This window comes from Vicugna pacos, unplaced genomic scaffold, assembly GCF_048564905.1.
Source record: "Vicugna pacos unplaced genomic scaffold, VicPac4 scaffold_19, whole genome shotgun sequence".
NCBI classification, from domain to species: domain Eukaryota; kingdom Metazoa; phylum Chordata; class Mammalia; order Artiodactyla; family Camelidae; genus Vicugna; species Vicugna pacos.
The window spans coordinates 74,643,261-74,658,672 of NW_027328740.1; the positions used below are offsets into that span (position 1 = coordinate 74,643,261).

The 15,412-nt window shown below is 43.5% G+C and overlaps 1 protein-coding gene across 1 annotated transcript in view; it reads left to right on the top strand.

Moving 5' to 3' along the window:
* Window positions 1-15,412, top strand: part of LOC140693511 (uncharacterized) — a 118,781-nt gene that overhangs the window by 9,472 nt on the left and 93,897 nt on the right. The window contains exons 4-6 of the mRNA XM_072957331.1: window positions 13,079-13,105; window positions 14,915-14,973; window positions 15,206-15,323. Coding sequence (XP_072813432.1) covers window positions 13,079-13,105; window positions 14,915-14,973; window positions 15,206-15,211 — 92 coding nt within the window. The 3' untranslated portion in view covers window positions 15,212-15,323. The remainder of the gene's footprint in view (window positions 1-13,078; window positions 13,106-14,914; window positions 14,974-15,205; window positions 15,324-15,412) is intronic.

Here is a 15,412-nt window from a genome sequence, read left to right on the forward strand (position 1 = left end):
TCAGAGCCAGGTCTGTGGTTTGCCTCAGCAGCCGTGCAGGCCTCCCTGCACCGGCCTTTACTTTTACCCCTTTTTGGCAGTAAATAGCTGACTCTGTGTCTGTTGCAGCTGATGTCCACCACTGACGGCCGTGTGGTTATTTTGCGGTAGTGAGTCTCCAACACCCCTGTCAGCCGTGAAGGGACCTTGCATTCTCACCCCGACCCTGGTTCATCTCACCCAGGGAAAGGGCTTGGCCACCACCGTCATGCTGGACATGAGGCCTTGTTTCTCCTTTCATGCTCTGGTCCAAATGTGGACAATTCATCCTTCACTGACTTGGTCTCGCTTGAGACAGTCCAGACTTTCTGAAAGAGTCCATCACATTCTGGGGGGGAACAGAACAGAAGTAAGAGTCGCAAGTAGGAGTCTAGGCTGTCTGGGTTGGCAAATGCAGGCTGGGATCTGTGATGGCCGGTCTGTGCCCTGGAAACTGGCCTTTCCCGTGGCTCCCGAGAGAAAAGGGGTCGGAGCGAGAACAGACTTGCCTGGGTTCCTACCATCCTCATCTGCTCACTGACAGGAGTGTCAGCTAACTAGGAGCTCCCCCAGAACTCGGGCCCTTCAAACCTCAGATCACGGGAGATCCTTGAGTCCTTTTTCTGGTCCTTCTTTGTGAGAATCCAGTGCCTTCTGAGGTGGCTGGCAGCAGGAGATGCCTCCCCCTCCAGGGAACTCCCTTCGGAGGACTGTGACTCAGTGCACCTTGCTGTGAGCTTGTGGGTTTCCATCGTGCTCCCTGCAGAACCAGACTTGAGACTGGCTTAGCGACAGAAATAACAAGACTGATTCCAGGGCAGGGCCAGGTGGAGGGAACAGTGGAAATTGAATGTGACCTCAAACACCTAGGTGGGTGCTGGGGCTGTTACTAAAATGGGGAGCCTGGGAGGTACCTGCCAGGAATCGAAGTCTAGAGTAAATGGTGGACATAAGGCCTTTTTTTTTGACATATGGCATTTTTAAGATGCCATTTGTCATCCAAGTTAGGACTTCCAAGAGGCACTCGTGTCTATGAGCCTGGGGCTCAGGTGAAGGAGCCGGACTAGAGATACACATTGGGATTCGTCATTCTTAGCTGGTGTTCACAGCCGTGCAAGTGGATCAGCTCATCTCAAGAGGTGCAGACTGTGTCTGAGGGGGGGCAGGGCTGTGCCTGGTTTGGAGGAAAGCCCGGACCATGCAGCTTTGGTGTGTCAGTCAGCGGCGTTTGTGATTTTCAGAGCAATGGCATTTATCCTTAAGGTTCTGGGGGGTGGGCAGGGCCACACAGGAAGAACTCTGAAGAGAGGGTTTTGGCCACGTGTGCGCGTCTTGGGACGATCCAGAAGCTGCAGGGTCCAGAAGGGGAAACTCCTCAGAAGCTGGAGTCGGAGTGGGGAGTTGGGAGAATGTAGTCACACTCTCCTGTGATGAAGGGAGGGAGGCCTAGGGAGTCCGCACCCTAGCGGACTCTCTTTCCCACGAACAAAAGGCAATCAGACAGAAGATTTGAGGTAAGAAGGGATGGGCGTTGGGAGAGGAGCCATCCTGGAGAACGGTGGTTGAACAATTCTTGAATAGTCTCCCTGAAACATAGAGTTAAAAAAACCCAGACTCTTAAGAATATTGATAGTGACTGGGGAGGAGGCAGTTGTTTTTCTGACCTCCTAAGGGTAAGGTATGTATCCGGGGATATACAGAAGAATCGGGCAGTCTGTTCCTGGGGCTTCACCCTTACCAGGGGGAACAGTGCAAGTTTAAAGGGGGAGAAGGGCAGCGGAGGGAAACTAGCCAGGCCCCGTGTCACGAACCAGTCGGCCGCCCTACTTGCATGTTGCATTCACATCCATGCCTCCCAAGTGGGCGGTGGCAGCCCCGTTTTGAAGATTGGGAAGCCTCCTCAGAGGTTTAAGGAATTGGTTCATTTAGCAGCTAGTAAATGCTGTAGCAGGATTCCAGCAGGGCCTTGTCAGACTTCAAGGGCATGTTCTCTCTACTAATTCCGGTTGTACCTGAAATGGTGAAGTGAGTCAGTTTCGGAGCCTTTCAGAGAAAGTACGCTTTAAGTGCCTCAGGACTGTTGCACAAAGCTCAGTGTTCTTTCATGGTTCGGAACCACCGCAGTGCTTTTTGCCCCACAGATGTAAGGTCTTACTCCTTTGACGATGGCGTGGTTGTAAATGACATACAGGTGCAAAACCACACTTAGCAGCTTCTGAAGGGAAACTCTCCTGTTCTCCCTTGATCGGCTTTCTTCCACGGGATGTAACTGTGCTGCAGCTAAGGCCTGAGCTTTCCGTATGGAGTGAGGGTTTGATATCCAAATTTAGCATAAAACAGTCAGATGGAGAAAATCGAAGATGACAATATATTTTGGGGTTTCATTAGACAAGACATACTATCTGTTAATGGCTCATAAAGCTAATGAGATTGAGTACAGAACATTGCATTTCTTACTTTCTACTGAGAGCTGTCTTCCAACATAAGGTTCTCTGCTTTGGAACTTCAGCTCAGCCACTAGGGCGCCTGTCATTGTGTTGGTGTGATTGCATTTACACAGTGCATGTAATCTGGGCTTCCTTAGCCCCAAACACTCCAGTGCAGAATCATAGGCTGTAGCCATCACTTAGTTATACAAATACTTCTAAAACTATATGATACCAAAAAAAATAAATAAATAAAAATAAAGAGAGAGAGGGAGATTGCCTTTATCAAAGTTCCTTTGGATTTTAACTGCAAAGTGTTGTTGAGCAGCTCTGGTTTCCTTTGGATATGAATATATACATTTCTTTGCATGTAACTTGGATTTCAGGCTTGAACACCAAGCTCTTGTTTTCCATGAGCCACAAAAATCATAGCCAAATGACACACGTATGAAACAGTTTATTCTTTTTATCTGAGACAGAATCCTTGAATTTGGGACTTGAGCTGCGACTTTCCTGTTTGCTCTTCCCACCCCTCTTGTCACCTCACTCCTTTTTCCCACGTGGCCTCCAAGAGGTCATGGTCTCATAAGAGCAGGTGGACAAATACCAGTTGGTCGCCAAGCAGTGCTGCTGTAGATGGAGCCCAGCCAAGAGCTAAAGGACATCATCAGGGAGGACTTCCTGGAAGAAATTGGCTCTACATTCAGTTCTGGGGACAGAGTAAGAGTCAGCCAGGGGAAGGAATCAAGAGGGTGACTCAGGTGGCAGGAGCAGCCCGGGTAGAGGCCTGGAGGCTTGTGGGGTGGGGACTCGGGGAGACTGCCCTGTGTGGTCCAGGGTGGTGGGTGACCCTGCTTTGAAGGACACTGGAGAGGGCCTAGGGGTGGAGGGCTTTGGAGGAGCTTGGTTTTTACTAGAACTGACACAGAAGAGGCAGTGAAGGGTGTCAGCAGGAAGTGACCCTTAGGAGAGCAGCTCTGCCTGTCCTTTTGAGTCCCACCCCTTCATTCTTTTATTCACAAAACACGCAATTCTGAGTGTCTAGGGGAGAGGGGGTGGACCCACAGTAGTAAGCAAAATGTACTTGCTTCTTGAGAGCTTAGCAGTGTCAGAAGTTGACTTAGATTAAAATGTTTTATTAACACAGCAGGGCACCTAATCCAAAGTGCGGAGGTTGGAGGGAAGGAAGACTTCCTTGACAAACAGTTAAAATGAGCCTGGAGGCTAGTGGGAAGTAGCAGCAGGTCACGGGGCCCCTGAGGTCACTGGGGACCTGGTACTGAGGTGAGGATGGACAAGCAGGGTCGGGGGTGGGGCTAGAACTCTACCAGGGAGCCTCTGATGGGTTTGAAGTGGGGGAGATGTAATCAAATTTGTGCTTTGGGAAGGCTGCCTTGGCTGTGTGTGTGTGTGTGTGTGTGTGTGTAGCGGGGAAGAGGGGGAGGGTGTGACCAACTGGGAGGGTCATTAGAAGACCATTCACAGGCTCGGAGGCCACCAGTGGGAGAGGGGCGTCGGGACTGCTTGGGGACCGCAGGGGCAGAGTGGATGCCGGGTTTCCTTGTGTGGAGGGCTTGTTAGCGGGGTCGCTCTAGCGACACCTTGTGGCTGGAAGTAAACAGATGGAGGCCGCCAGGTGGACTTACCTCTTCTCTCCTTCCCTGCCTTGTGTGATGATCTTAGCTCTGCCAACATATGGAACAGAAGAGCTAAGTTCCAGAGTAGCCCAGGACTTTGCTGGGCTCATTCAAGTGAGAGCAGATAGGATTAAGGCTTGTGTTGAGATCTGTAAGTTAACTTAGCTAGAAACGTCCTGTCTTTTGGATTTTCATAGGGGTAGTAATTCTTGATAAAGATTGCTTTCTTGGTGAGAGGAAATTTAATACAACTGATGTCTTTCTCAAAAAATATCTTATCTTTTAAGAAATTTAATATTCAAAATAATAGGAATATTTTAAAATGATAAACTAAGGCTTTCGTGTAGTTTCTTTGGTTTCTGAGTTGATGTGTAGGTAGACCCTTTGCATTACATAATAGCACATCTTTGACAGTATTTAAAGAGCTGTTAGTGAGCGCCCCCAATTTGAAAGCATCATTAAAGCTTGCTCTGAAATAGTGAAGTCATATAGGTCTTGTTTGCAGAAGCCAGATATTTGGTTTATAATCTGCAGCATAGCTCCCTTTATAAAATAATAATAGATTCAAAATTAACAAAGTGGAAAATAATTGATTTTTTTTAAAAAATGAAACATAAACGTTCTTGTGCTATTGTTGCAACTGGAAATTTTGAAAAGAAAAATCCTATTGTAATATCATCAAAGTGAAATACATATATGTCTGTCACATTTGAATAGTAACTGCACAGTGGTTTTTGAAGTCAGGATCATTCCAGCTCAGATACTGGCAGTGATGGTTGCTGGTTTTCAATGGAAGAGCCTAAATTTGCTTTCTTAGCTTTATTCTTTTCTTTTCTTTTCTTTTCTTTTCTTTTCTTTTCTTCTCTTTTCTTTTCTTTTCTCTCTCTCTTTTTTTTTTTTTTTGGGTAGTGCGAGGGTTGAGTAGTGCTGTGCCAGCATGATTTGTGGGCAATTTGTGGGCAGATGTCGTGCAGCAGCAGTGAGATATTTCCATGCATTTTACTTTCCGGACATCACCAGGGAACATGTGTGGTTTGTGCCTGCAGGATGGGATGCTGCAGGACTCCCTGGACCATCAATGTTATGTCTTGGAGCTGCTCCGGTCAGTGAATGATTTTCTGTGGCTTGGAGCTAATGTGGTCTGATGCAGATGATCAGATGTGTAACTAAAGTACTGTTACTTGAAATAAGAGAAAAGCTAGCAAAAATGTCTCTAAAATACAGGATGAGGGAGGAGAATTGGCTGAGCTGCTTGCAGTGGGGAATATTCTCAGGTGACTCCCTCACTGTGTCTCCTGTCACTATCCCCCACAGCCCTGCATGGCAGTCCTACTGAAGCAACCATGCACTTTCTCAGAAACGCGCTGAATTTCCTTGTGCCTCTGATTGTTCACTTTTTTTTTTGAAAGCACATCTTGCCCTTTGCTTAAATGCCATCCCTGCTAGCCACCACTTACACTCATTCTTCTGGACCTCGTCCATATATAGCTGCTGAATGAAAGAACAAAATGTAGTATTTCCATTTAGTGGAATATTATTCAGACATAAGAGTGAATAAAAAAGAAAAAATAAATAAAGGGGAATATGAAAAAAGGCATCTGCTCTGGGTAGTCCACCCTGACTGCTCAACCCGGCCTTTTCCCTTTGAAACCCCATCCCTTATACCCCACTCTACTATTTTTGATAGTATTTACCACCTTCTAATAAAGTTTAACATTTTCAAAAAAAAAAGAGACATGCTGATACCACTTCAACATGGGAAAGCCTTGATAACAGCACGTTAACTGAAAGGAACCAGACACAAACAGCCACATATTGTTGATTTCAGTGATCTTAGAAATGCCCAGAATTGGCTCATGCAGTGGCAGAGAGCAGATGATGGTTGCAAGGGGCTGGGTGGAGGGGGGTTGTGGAGTGACTGCTAGTGACAGGGGTGTTCTATTGGGGTGATGAAGTGTTCTGGAAATAGATGGTGGTGAGGGCTGCACAACCGTGAGTGTGCAGAAGACTGCTGAGCGCTGTCTCTGGGAGTGCTTGTTGTTGGGGCGGCTTTATTTTGTTCTCATCCTGTAATGTGAAGTGTCATCTTGTGCTGAGACCATTCAACTCCTGTGAGTGGTAAGGCTAAGAGACTTTGCAGAGTCATGTTTCTTTTTTCCCCCTTGCTGAGTGTAGGCAAAAATGGTTTAAGCCTGAGAAAGTGCTCCATATGCAGAAATGTCTTTCAGTTTTGGCTGGTGTAAAAATCTTGTGAGCTTTTTAATCATTTAGGACAGTCTGTAGGGGGAAACAGCCTGTGAAGCCTGGGTGAGACTTGGAAGAGCCGCGCTACCCTCCCAGACACGGGTGGGGATTTCACCCCCATTCAGGCAGTGAAGGGCCAAGACCCGTGAGAGGAGTTGACAGTCATGAATATTTATGTGTATCCGCTGCTTCATCTTGGATATTAATTTCTAGCTGAGTCATTTTGTGGCAGCAGCCTCATCCTACATCAGGAATTTATAGTATCTGCTCTTTGAGGTGAAGAGCTGACAGACTTGATTATTTAACAGTCTATCTTGTATTGATATCTCAGATTCCTTTGTCAACCGCAAAACAGCAGAAATACAGACGTCCTTTAATGCCGATGTGACCTGGAGCAGGTTTAGTTTCTGTACCTCAGTGACCTTATCTGCGTGTGGGGAAGATGATAACAGTGCTTCCCTCAGAGGGGCTGGTGAGAGGAGACTGAGAAGCACAAGTGGAAGACTTACACGAGATGCTCATGAATGACAAAATTTAGTGCTCTCAGCCTGGTGAGGCCTCAGGGGCAGAGATGTCAGAACAGAGCAGTCCTAGCCGGAGTTCGATCCGCATTGGCAGGTTTTATGATCACTATCACCACTGTGGGTTATCAGGTAGTTTTAAGACTTGGTAATATGAATTCATGAATAATGTTAAAGACTAGACAACTCAGATCCGGTTTACATAGTTCTCAAGATTTCCTGTGAGAAATGGATATTTTTTCCCCATCTTAAATCTGAGTGGATTCTCTAAAAAAATTCTGTAGTCCTCCATCTTTTTCCTTTAATTCTCCTTTTTTTTAAATAAAAGTTTTTAAATGGAGTTACTGGGGACTGAACTGAGGGCCTCATGCGTGCTGAGCACATACTCTCTCAACTGAGGTATACTCTCCCCCATAATTTTTTTAAACTTTACTTTCTTAGTATTCAGAGGTTAGAGGCCTCTAATTCTTTTTTTGGAGACTTGTCCATAAACCGGTAAATCTAAAATTAATGGACAAAATTTGGTTTATTAAAAAAATCATTAGAACTTTTATCAATCCATTCAAAAGGAAATGCTTATTGAGTTAAAATGTTTCTCCTTTATGGTGATTTCTAATTTTTGGTCTAGCTTAACTTATTAAAAGTAATCCTCATCATCATAATGACCAAGCTTGCTGTGAGTGGACACCTACCAAAGGCTAAACTGTTTTTCTCATGTTTTACTTCAAAGCAGGTGTTTGACGGTAGGTATCAATGTCTCCTTTTTGCAGCTGAGGGATTGAGAGGTGGGCAGCTTGTCCCAAATCAAACGCAGCTGGCGGTGCCTAGCTCGGTGCTGGAATCCAGGCTGCACAGGATGCATTCTCAATTTCTCCTCTGATCAGCCTCCCGTTGAGTGGTTTCCCGAACTCCTGTGAGTCCATAAATGACCGATTTTGGTGATCTCAGCCTGATGAGGCCTTCAAAGGAGAGACACCAGTGAGAATGTGAGACAGAGCGGCATAAATTAAAATTGTACATTTTCACAAATGTTGCATTCTCAGGTAATGACTTAAATAGTTTATGTTTTCTTTATATTAGTGCTATGTAAGCACTAAAACAAAACATTAAAAATGATTATAGTGCAAAATAGGAGTGGGCTTTGAAAGTCCAATCATTGCTAATGATGTTGCTTGTTTTTCTCTAGTGGTGCTTATTGACAGAATAATTTACAATGACTGAATTTGTTTTATGTATGTAGTCTTAGTATGGAGGAAAAGTTTGTCAGTGCATATTGAAAGTAAAATCTTTACTCTTTTCTTTCCTGATGATAAATATGTACGTTGTTTCCATGGCTTAAGTATATTTCCTCATTTGTGAAATTTGAGTGATGCCGTTTACCATGTCTGACTGTGAGAGGTAGACGCCTTGTATACAAAGCATCCAAGAGCTGCTTAGTAAAAATGTGCTGTCACAATGACAGATAGTTTAGAAGGATCAACTGTGAATACTAAAGAGGGTGGCTTGTTTCTGATGCATATTCAATATGGATATATATGAATATGGCTTAAAGTAACAAGGATTCAGGGTTTTGTGTGTGTGTGTGCGTGCAGTATGAAGTTTTAATGAAATCTGTATCATTCTATTGAGACAGGGACTAGTTAAATTGACTTAAGCAGACGACCTTGAAGATTATTTACACAGAATGTGTATTGTTACAACTCAGTGTTCATGCTGCCGTGTAACTATACACTCAGACATTTAAATTCGTAGGACTCTGACCAGAAGCATTAAGTTTAGAAAAATCCACATTGATCATTTTCAGGGAATAAGCTTCTCTCTTTTGTGATTAAAGAAAATTTTGATTTATTTTTCTGCACTCTTAATAGGTTTTAAAATATCAAAACATTGATTTGACATGTCAGCTTTTTTAATAGAAAAAAGCTCATGCTGTTTTAATATGTAAATAAATGTTTTTGTATTTCAATACACTTCTATGATTTCCTGGCTCTTTGAGAAGTATTTTGCAAGATACTTAGATTACCTCCTGTTGGAAAAATACAGACATGACTTTTATGAATATAGGCCTAGTACAGGTCTGTTGGTTTTTGCTACAGTGCAAGACATGAGGACTAGGAGAGCAGTATGTGCTACATAAGCTTTTAGTTATCTGATTCTTGTTTCTGATCCACAGGCAATTTTTGTGTTGCACCTTTCCAGGCAACCAGGAAGGCCTTTTAAGCCATAGGTGGCGCTGTTACACCTTCTTACAGTCTTAACTTTCCTGTTTGTAAAGGAAGTCTTAAACAACGTTTTTTTTTTTTTTTTGATTCCTTTGCTTAGTGCTTCAGGGTAGCACAATGTCCATTATGTCTGACTACCTGGAACTATTATTCTGCTTATGTCTTAGTTTTATTCTATCATCTCGCTGTGAACATTTCAGACTTCCTGTGCAAACAGTTGCAACATCGGACTTTTCTTGCAGTGTTAGAAACCAGTGAGCCGGGATTTTATAAAAGAGCTAGAAGCGGCCTCTGGAGCACCTTAAAGCTGAAAAGTGTACTGAGTTCCCTAAGTATTATCCCCACCGCTGTGTGTCAATGGGTGGTAGGAGATTTGGTACATATACAAAGGGGTGTGGTGTTTTGACTTGGGTTTGCGTGCACGCGCTGCCACTGATCTACGTGATCCTGAGTCAGTTCTTTCTGAGTTTTTCCCTCGTCTGTGAGATGGGGACACTCATTTCTGCTTTGTAGAATTGTGAGAATTAGAAATTATGTAAAGTGTTTAGCACAGTGTGTATGACAAGAGGGCTCATAATCTTAACTGCTGTTTGGTGTGAAGCCATCATTTGATAGTCTTTGGCAATTACTGAGAAACAGGAAAATAAGAAAAGCTGGTTTTATGATGAAAGATATTTGAGGAGGTTCCATAGTTCCTATACACATAATTTAGCATCAGCAGAGTCAGGACAGTTACACAGTCGCCCTGAACCAATGTTAAGCCACAGAATTTTTGTTACTTCATATATGTTGGGGCTTAAGGGGACCCAATACTTATACACATGTTGTGTCCAGCAGCCAACTGAGAGATGACAAAGAAGAACAGGCAGGCGATAAATGTCTCCTTTATTACTGATGAAGCCACGTTCTCCATGAAATTCAGGGCTGTGGGAGAGTGAGTGTCATGACACTATGTCCCAGAATTAGAGACTTACGCAGTCCCAGGTAACTCTGGTCCACAGCGAGCATTCCCTTGAGAGATTCTGACCCATAATGCACAGGACTGTCTTGCCATGGAACTGAGCATCCCGGCTGCTTCCTAAGGGTGGCCAACACTGGAGGGGAAGGAAAGCTTTCATATGCCCTGCTTGTCTCCCCGGACTCACACCTCAATCTGTTAGTGTGAGGAGGGCTAGCCGTGGGCCAGTGGTCAGGGGTGTGAAGGGAGAAGCAGTCTCCCATGGACCAGAGGAGTGGGGAGGAGGGAATCCCCCCTCAGATTAAACAGGTGGTGGCTTGAAACAGAAGGGTGCTCCTCAAGAGTTTATAAGAGGGGAAATAAGGATTTCCTTTGGGACTCAGAATAGTCATGAAACACAGAAGATGATTAGATGGGAGACTTGTAAATCACTTTCTTATTAAATTGAAATTTGTTGGGCACCAAAAATGTGCTACATTCTTTTCTGAGAGTTTTACAGAAATGAATCCTCCAATTTTCACAACAAGTGAGTAAGAAAGATTTGATTGTTATCCCAGGTTTACAGTGTGGAAATTGAGGCACACAGAGGGTAAGTAATTTGGCCAAGGTAACAGAGCTAGTAAGTGGCAGAGCTGGGATTTAAATCCTGGCTATCTGGTTTCCAGGCTCCCAGGGATGGGCTTTGGGTGTTTACAGGTATCTGCATCCCTGGATCTCTGTACCTCTGCATCAGTTAGACCAGAAAGGACAGGGAAAGTGGAGTTATACAGGTACTCACAGTCGTGTTTCAGCCACTGTCCATGGAGTGTGCCCCGTGATTGGCATTAATTGTTTTCCAGGCAGTAGATCTGTTCTTATAACAGAAATTTAGTCCATTGAGTTAATCTAGAAACCCTTCCTGCTCTGCTTCTGTCCACGCTTGCCATGTGACTGCCTGCCCGAGATTGGGCCTTGGAGGAGAATCTGTACTCATGGTTGAACTCTGATATTTCAATCTGGTTTGTAGTTTCACATCTCCTGTTACATTAATAAATTAAATTTCTGGTTTTCTTGCATCAGTGTGTCATAAGTTTGCTTAATGTGAAACCAGTCCATGGGAGCCGAGGGGTGCTGACGGAATAATTTCTGAGCATGTGGCATTTCTACCCGTGCAGAAATGGCTGGAGGATGTCCACCTTCCTCACTGATTTCTCCCAGCAGCAGGGTCCTCTCCCACCCCCGGATGTGAGGATGGGATCTCTCTGAGTAGGCCATTCAGAGGCCGAGTCCACCAATCAGATGAAGTACCTGGAAGTGGGTTTAATAGAAGAAAAGGGCTTCCAGGTAGTCCGATGGGCTGTTTGAGTCCGTTTGGTGAAAAGATGTCCACTGTCTGTGGTTGAGCTGCTTCTTTGCTGTTTAAAATCTGTATTACATGAAGGGATTTTAAAAAGCAGAAAGGTGTGATTTCAGGTGGTACATCCGCACCGGTGAGTAGTGCTGGATGACCGCCTGTGTGAGGAATAGACAGAGTCTTACAAACTTCATAAAACAGCTTTTAAAGCTCTTCCATCTGAGTGCACTTCGTATGGGGTCCAGTTCATGACTGGTCGCGCTGAGAGGGCACGTAACTGATGATGGCAGAAAGGACACGGAGGCATCAAAAAGGTCCCAGACATGTTCTGTGTTTAGAGGATGGGGCACAGAGTAACATATTTGAGCTGGTTTTTCATTGAACACTTTTGAGTATTTTCTAGGACTCCCCAATCCCCCATGGTTCCATGCAGCTGGGTGTCCCCTCAGTGCAGCTCTGTCAGCGCTTGCCCTGGGCTGATGCGGTGTCACGGGGAGCAGGACGGTCAGTGTCCCCGGCTCCTCCGAGCTCCGTCTCCTCATCCGCAGAGCCGGGTTTCTCATCCGTGTCTACTTAGTAGGATTGCTGAGAATCACACGTGATGGTTGTCAGGTGTGACTTTTGGTTGTCTCTGTGATTGGCGTATAGTCAATATTTGATAGAAACACTTGTTTTTTATTATAATTGTGGCTCCTAGATTGCAGTGGTTTTTAGTCTGCATTTATTTTTTTATATAAATTTATTCTTATTTTTAAGTAAGCACTTGTATTTATTTATTTTCATGAAGGTACAGGGGATTGAAGCCAGGAACATGTGCGTGCACAAAAGGTGCTCTACAATGGAGTAATACCCACCCTCCTTGTCTGCACTTAAAAATAAATATTTCAATACACAAAATATTTCTTAAACACCATCATGGGTCCTATTTTCTGCATAGACAATTGAATACATATGCCATCTCAATAAGAATAAATGTCATGGGGACATACCTTTCTAAATCTGTTTACGTGTTTTAAAACGATCATAGCTAGTGAAAAACACGAGTCTTGGATCCACTACTTCTTAGGGTCTGCTTTGCCATCATGGGGAATTACATTCTACAGAGAAGGCTTATTGGATCTCATTGATATTTGGATGATTTTGCAATGTTCAAGGCTTTCAAAAGCTGACCGTTTTGTATTTTAAACTAACTACAAAGTTATCTTCTAGAAGTTGTAAGTCCTTAGCTTGTGAAGTGCCCAGTAATTCAGTTTGTATATGTCTGTGTCTCTGTGAACGTGTATGTGTGTGATTTCAGGAATATAGCAATAAGTTCCATATAGCCTTCTGAAATCTTTCTCCTCCAGTTCAAGGTGTAGGTATATATTTACACAAATAAATTGATACTCTTTTGTGATTTGGCATATTGGTGGGAATAAGAGGTTCTCATAATTGTTTCAGAAGGGTTGGGGAGCATGAGCTTAGAAAATGGGAGGAGATAGAGGCAGGGAGGTTCTTTAAACTTTGTGCAAGATGAGAAACAGTAGCTTTTCTTTTTTCTTCTAAAGCAAACTGGCACTGAATTGTAACATACTAATACTCAGAATTGCTTTTCTGATCAGAGACAAGTGCCTCAGATTTTTCAAGGCAACATGAATGATGAAATGTGTTTTAGCAGTTATCTTTAAAAGTAGTTTTATTTTTCAAGTATAAGTCTATAGACTGTTCTTTTTTTCCCAGCTGTACAAGAATTTCTCATTGATCCAGGTACGTGATCAATGTGTTTAGTTTCTTTGGGTTATTTATTTTTTTTAAGTGCTTGATTCATTCTGGTGTGAATGAATGTTTAAAATTTCTGGATTTTGATCTTTAAAACTTGCTGATTTATCAGAACTGCAAAAAACCTGATGTTTGTTCCTTGTTTGGTGGGGCAACCTATTGATTTATGTTGTCTGTTATAGAGGGAAATTCTTCCTCTAGCCTGTAGATAATTAAGTGAATGGTTTGCAGTGTGCCTTAAAAATTATTTGAATGCATTGAGCATGTTTGTCCAGTGAATTTTGGATTGAGTCATAATAATGACTTTGCTTCGATTCTGTGGCTTTTGTCCTCTCCACAAGAATTTGAATTCTCTGTTGCATTTTGTATTCGTGTTCTTAACAGGGGAAGGAATTTTGCATTTTTTACAGAGGTGGGTTTTCCTATCCCCTCTGAATTCCTTCTGTAATTGATACAGCGAAAATCTGTTATTGCAGTGCTTAATTATTTCATAAAAAATTTTTTGGCTTAATCAGAAACAATGACAAAGAATGATAATAAAAAAAACGAAAACCTTCCTTCCTTTGAAGAATAGAAATGAGGTGGTCAGGCTCACGCATGCTTTGTACCTGACACACTTACTCTCATGTCATTGTGTATCATGAGTCGGAGATGGAGTTGCTTCAGGTTTATAGATTTTTGTTTTAACATTTGTGTTGAATTCATTCTCTAGGCATGATGATTCCTGTTGCCTTTGTGGAAAGTGTAGATGAAGGGAAACAAATGCTTTGTTTTGTTTTCAGGAGGCCTGAGATGCTGATGAGAAAAGAGTAGAGGGTGGGCTGAGGAAAATAGTGATAGACCCTCACCTCCAGGCTGAAATTGATGAACAAAGAAATCAATTAAGTGTATCGGTATTTGACTAATAGAAGTCAGACAGCCCAGACTGTCTAGTTATGCCCAAAGGAAAGTACTGAATTCACCTGCAGAATTAGGTGCTTTACCATGTAGAAGCAGCTTAGAGCAATCAGAAAAATCAGTCTTATGATGAGATATAAAAAGAATATAATATCTTTTATTTCTGAAACTTTTCTACATTAAGTTGTGTAGAGCTAAAATTAAGTTTCAAGCACCAGGAGTTAAGAGTTTAGGTGGTTCTGTGGGATCGTTATTCAGGGATGTGTCTAGACCCTGCTGGAGTGGCCGAAGCTGGCAGGAAAAGATCCAGAGCCAGGATTTGTCATCCTAGGATGTCCTCCATAATGGTTCCATGTGGGAGCCCATGATTGAGTTAACAAGTTGTAACACATCGCAGCCGCCTGTCAACTTTAAGAAAAAAAATGTGCTTATTAACTGCTTTAAAGCAAACACCTGTGCATCCTCACTCCTGTCTCCTTGCCATAAAAAGCAGAGACAATGCCTTGCTTGCATATTTGAGGTTATAGATAGCACACTGCTTATTGCAGAGCAATGACCCAGGCCCTCAGCTATAAACGCCAGGCCTGCGTGGTGTTAGATAGTCTATTATCCCCAAAACAGGGACCAGGCTGGTCTGGTGGTCTGCTTTGTAATGAACATGTCTAAAAAATGTATCTTGTTCCCCTCAGCCCATGACTTCCCTAAAGGTAAACTAAGCCTTAGTACTCATGGTGGAGTCTACAATCTCTGTCTCATCCCTTCTTTCTCCAAGTTCCTGCCTACTATCTCACAACTGTTATTGACTTTTTACTTTGATTATACACAATAAATATGGGAGCATTTGAGAGACTCGTGGATTTGGCTCCCTAATCCCTCTCGCTTTCTTTCCTTTTTCCGCAGTCTTGAGAAATTCATTCCGTGTCGGTAAGACTTCCGCCAGCCAGAACCCACAGTTCCAGGTGAGAAGGATGCAGGCTTTATCCCTCCTACCCGAGGGAGAGAGAGGAGATAATTGAGATATGCTCCCCTGTGGTCCCTTCCTGCCCCAGGGCCACTCCAGTTCACCTGCAGCCTTCTGGCCTCTGCTCACAGGGCCTCTGTCCCAGGATTGACCGCAGCCTTTTATTCCCTTGTCAACATTCCCTGTGCCTTTCAGAGGTTGCTCTCTTCTCTGCAATTCAACCCTGGCAGATGTGATGGTGGTCAGCGTGCTGATGGGCAGTTACTTGGGGACTCCCAGGAGCCATGCTGATTCTCCTGAGTCATTCGGGGTTACAGAACTGTCAAGCACTGCAGGAAGCCCATTCACGTGAGTTCAACACAGCATTACATCACTTTCATTTTATTTTTGAATTTTCAGTGGAGAAATTATTTGTAGCACACTGTTCCAGATTTTAG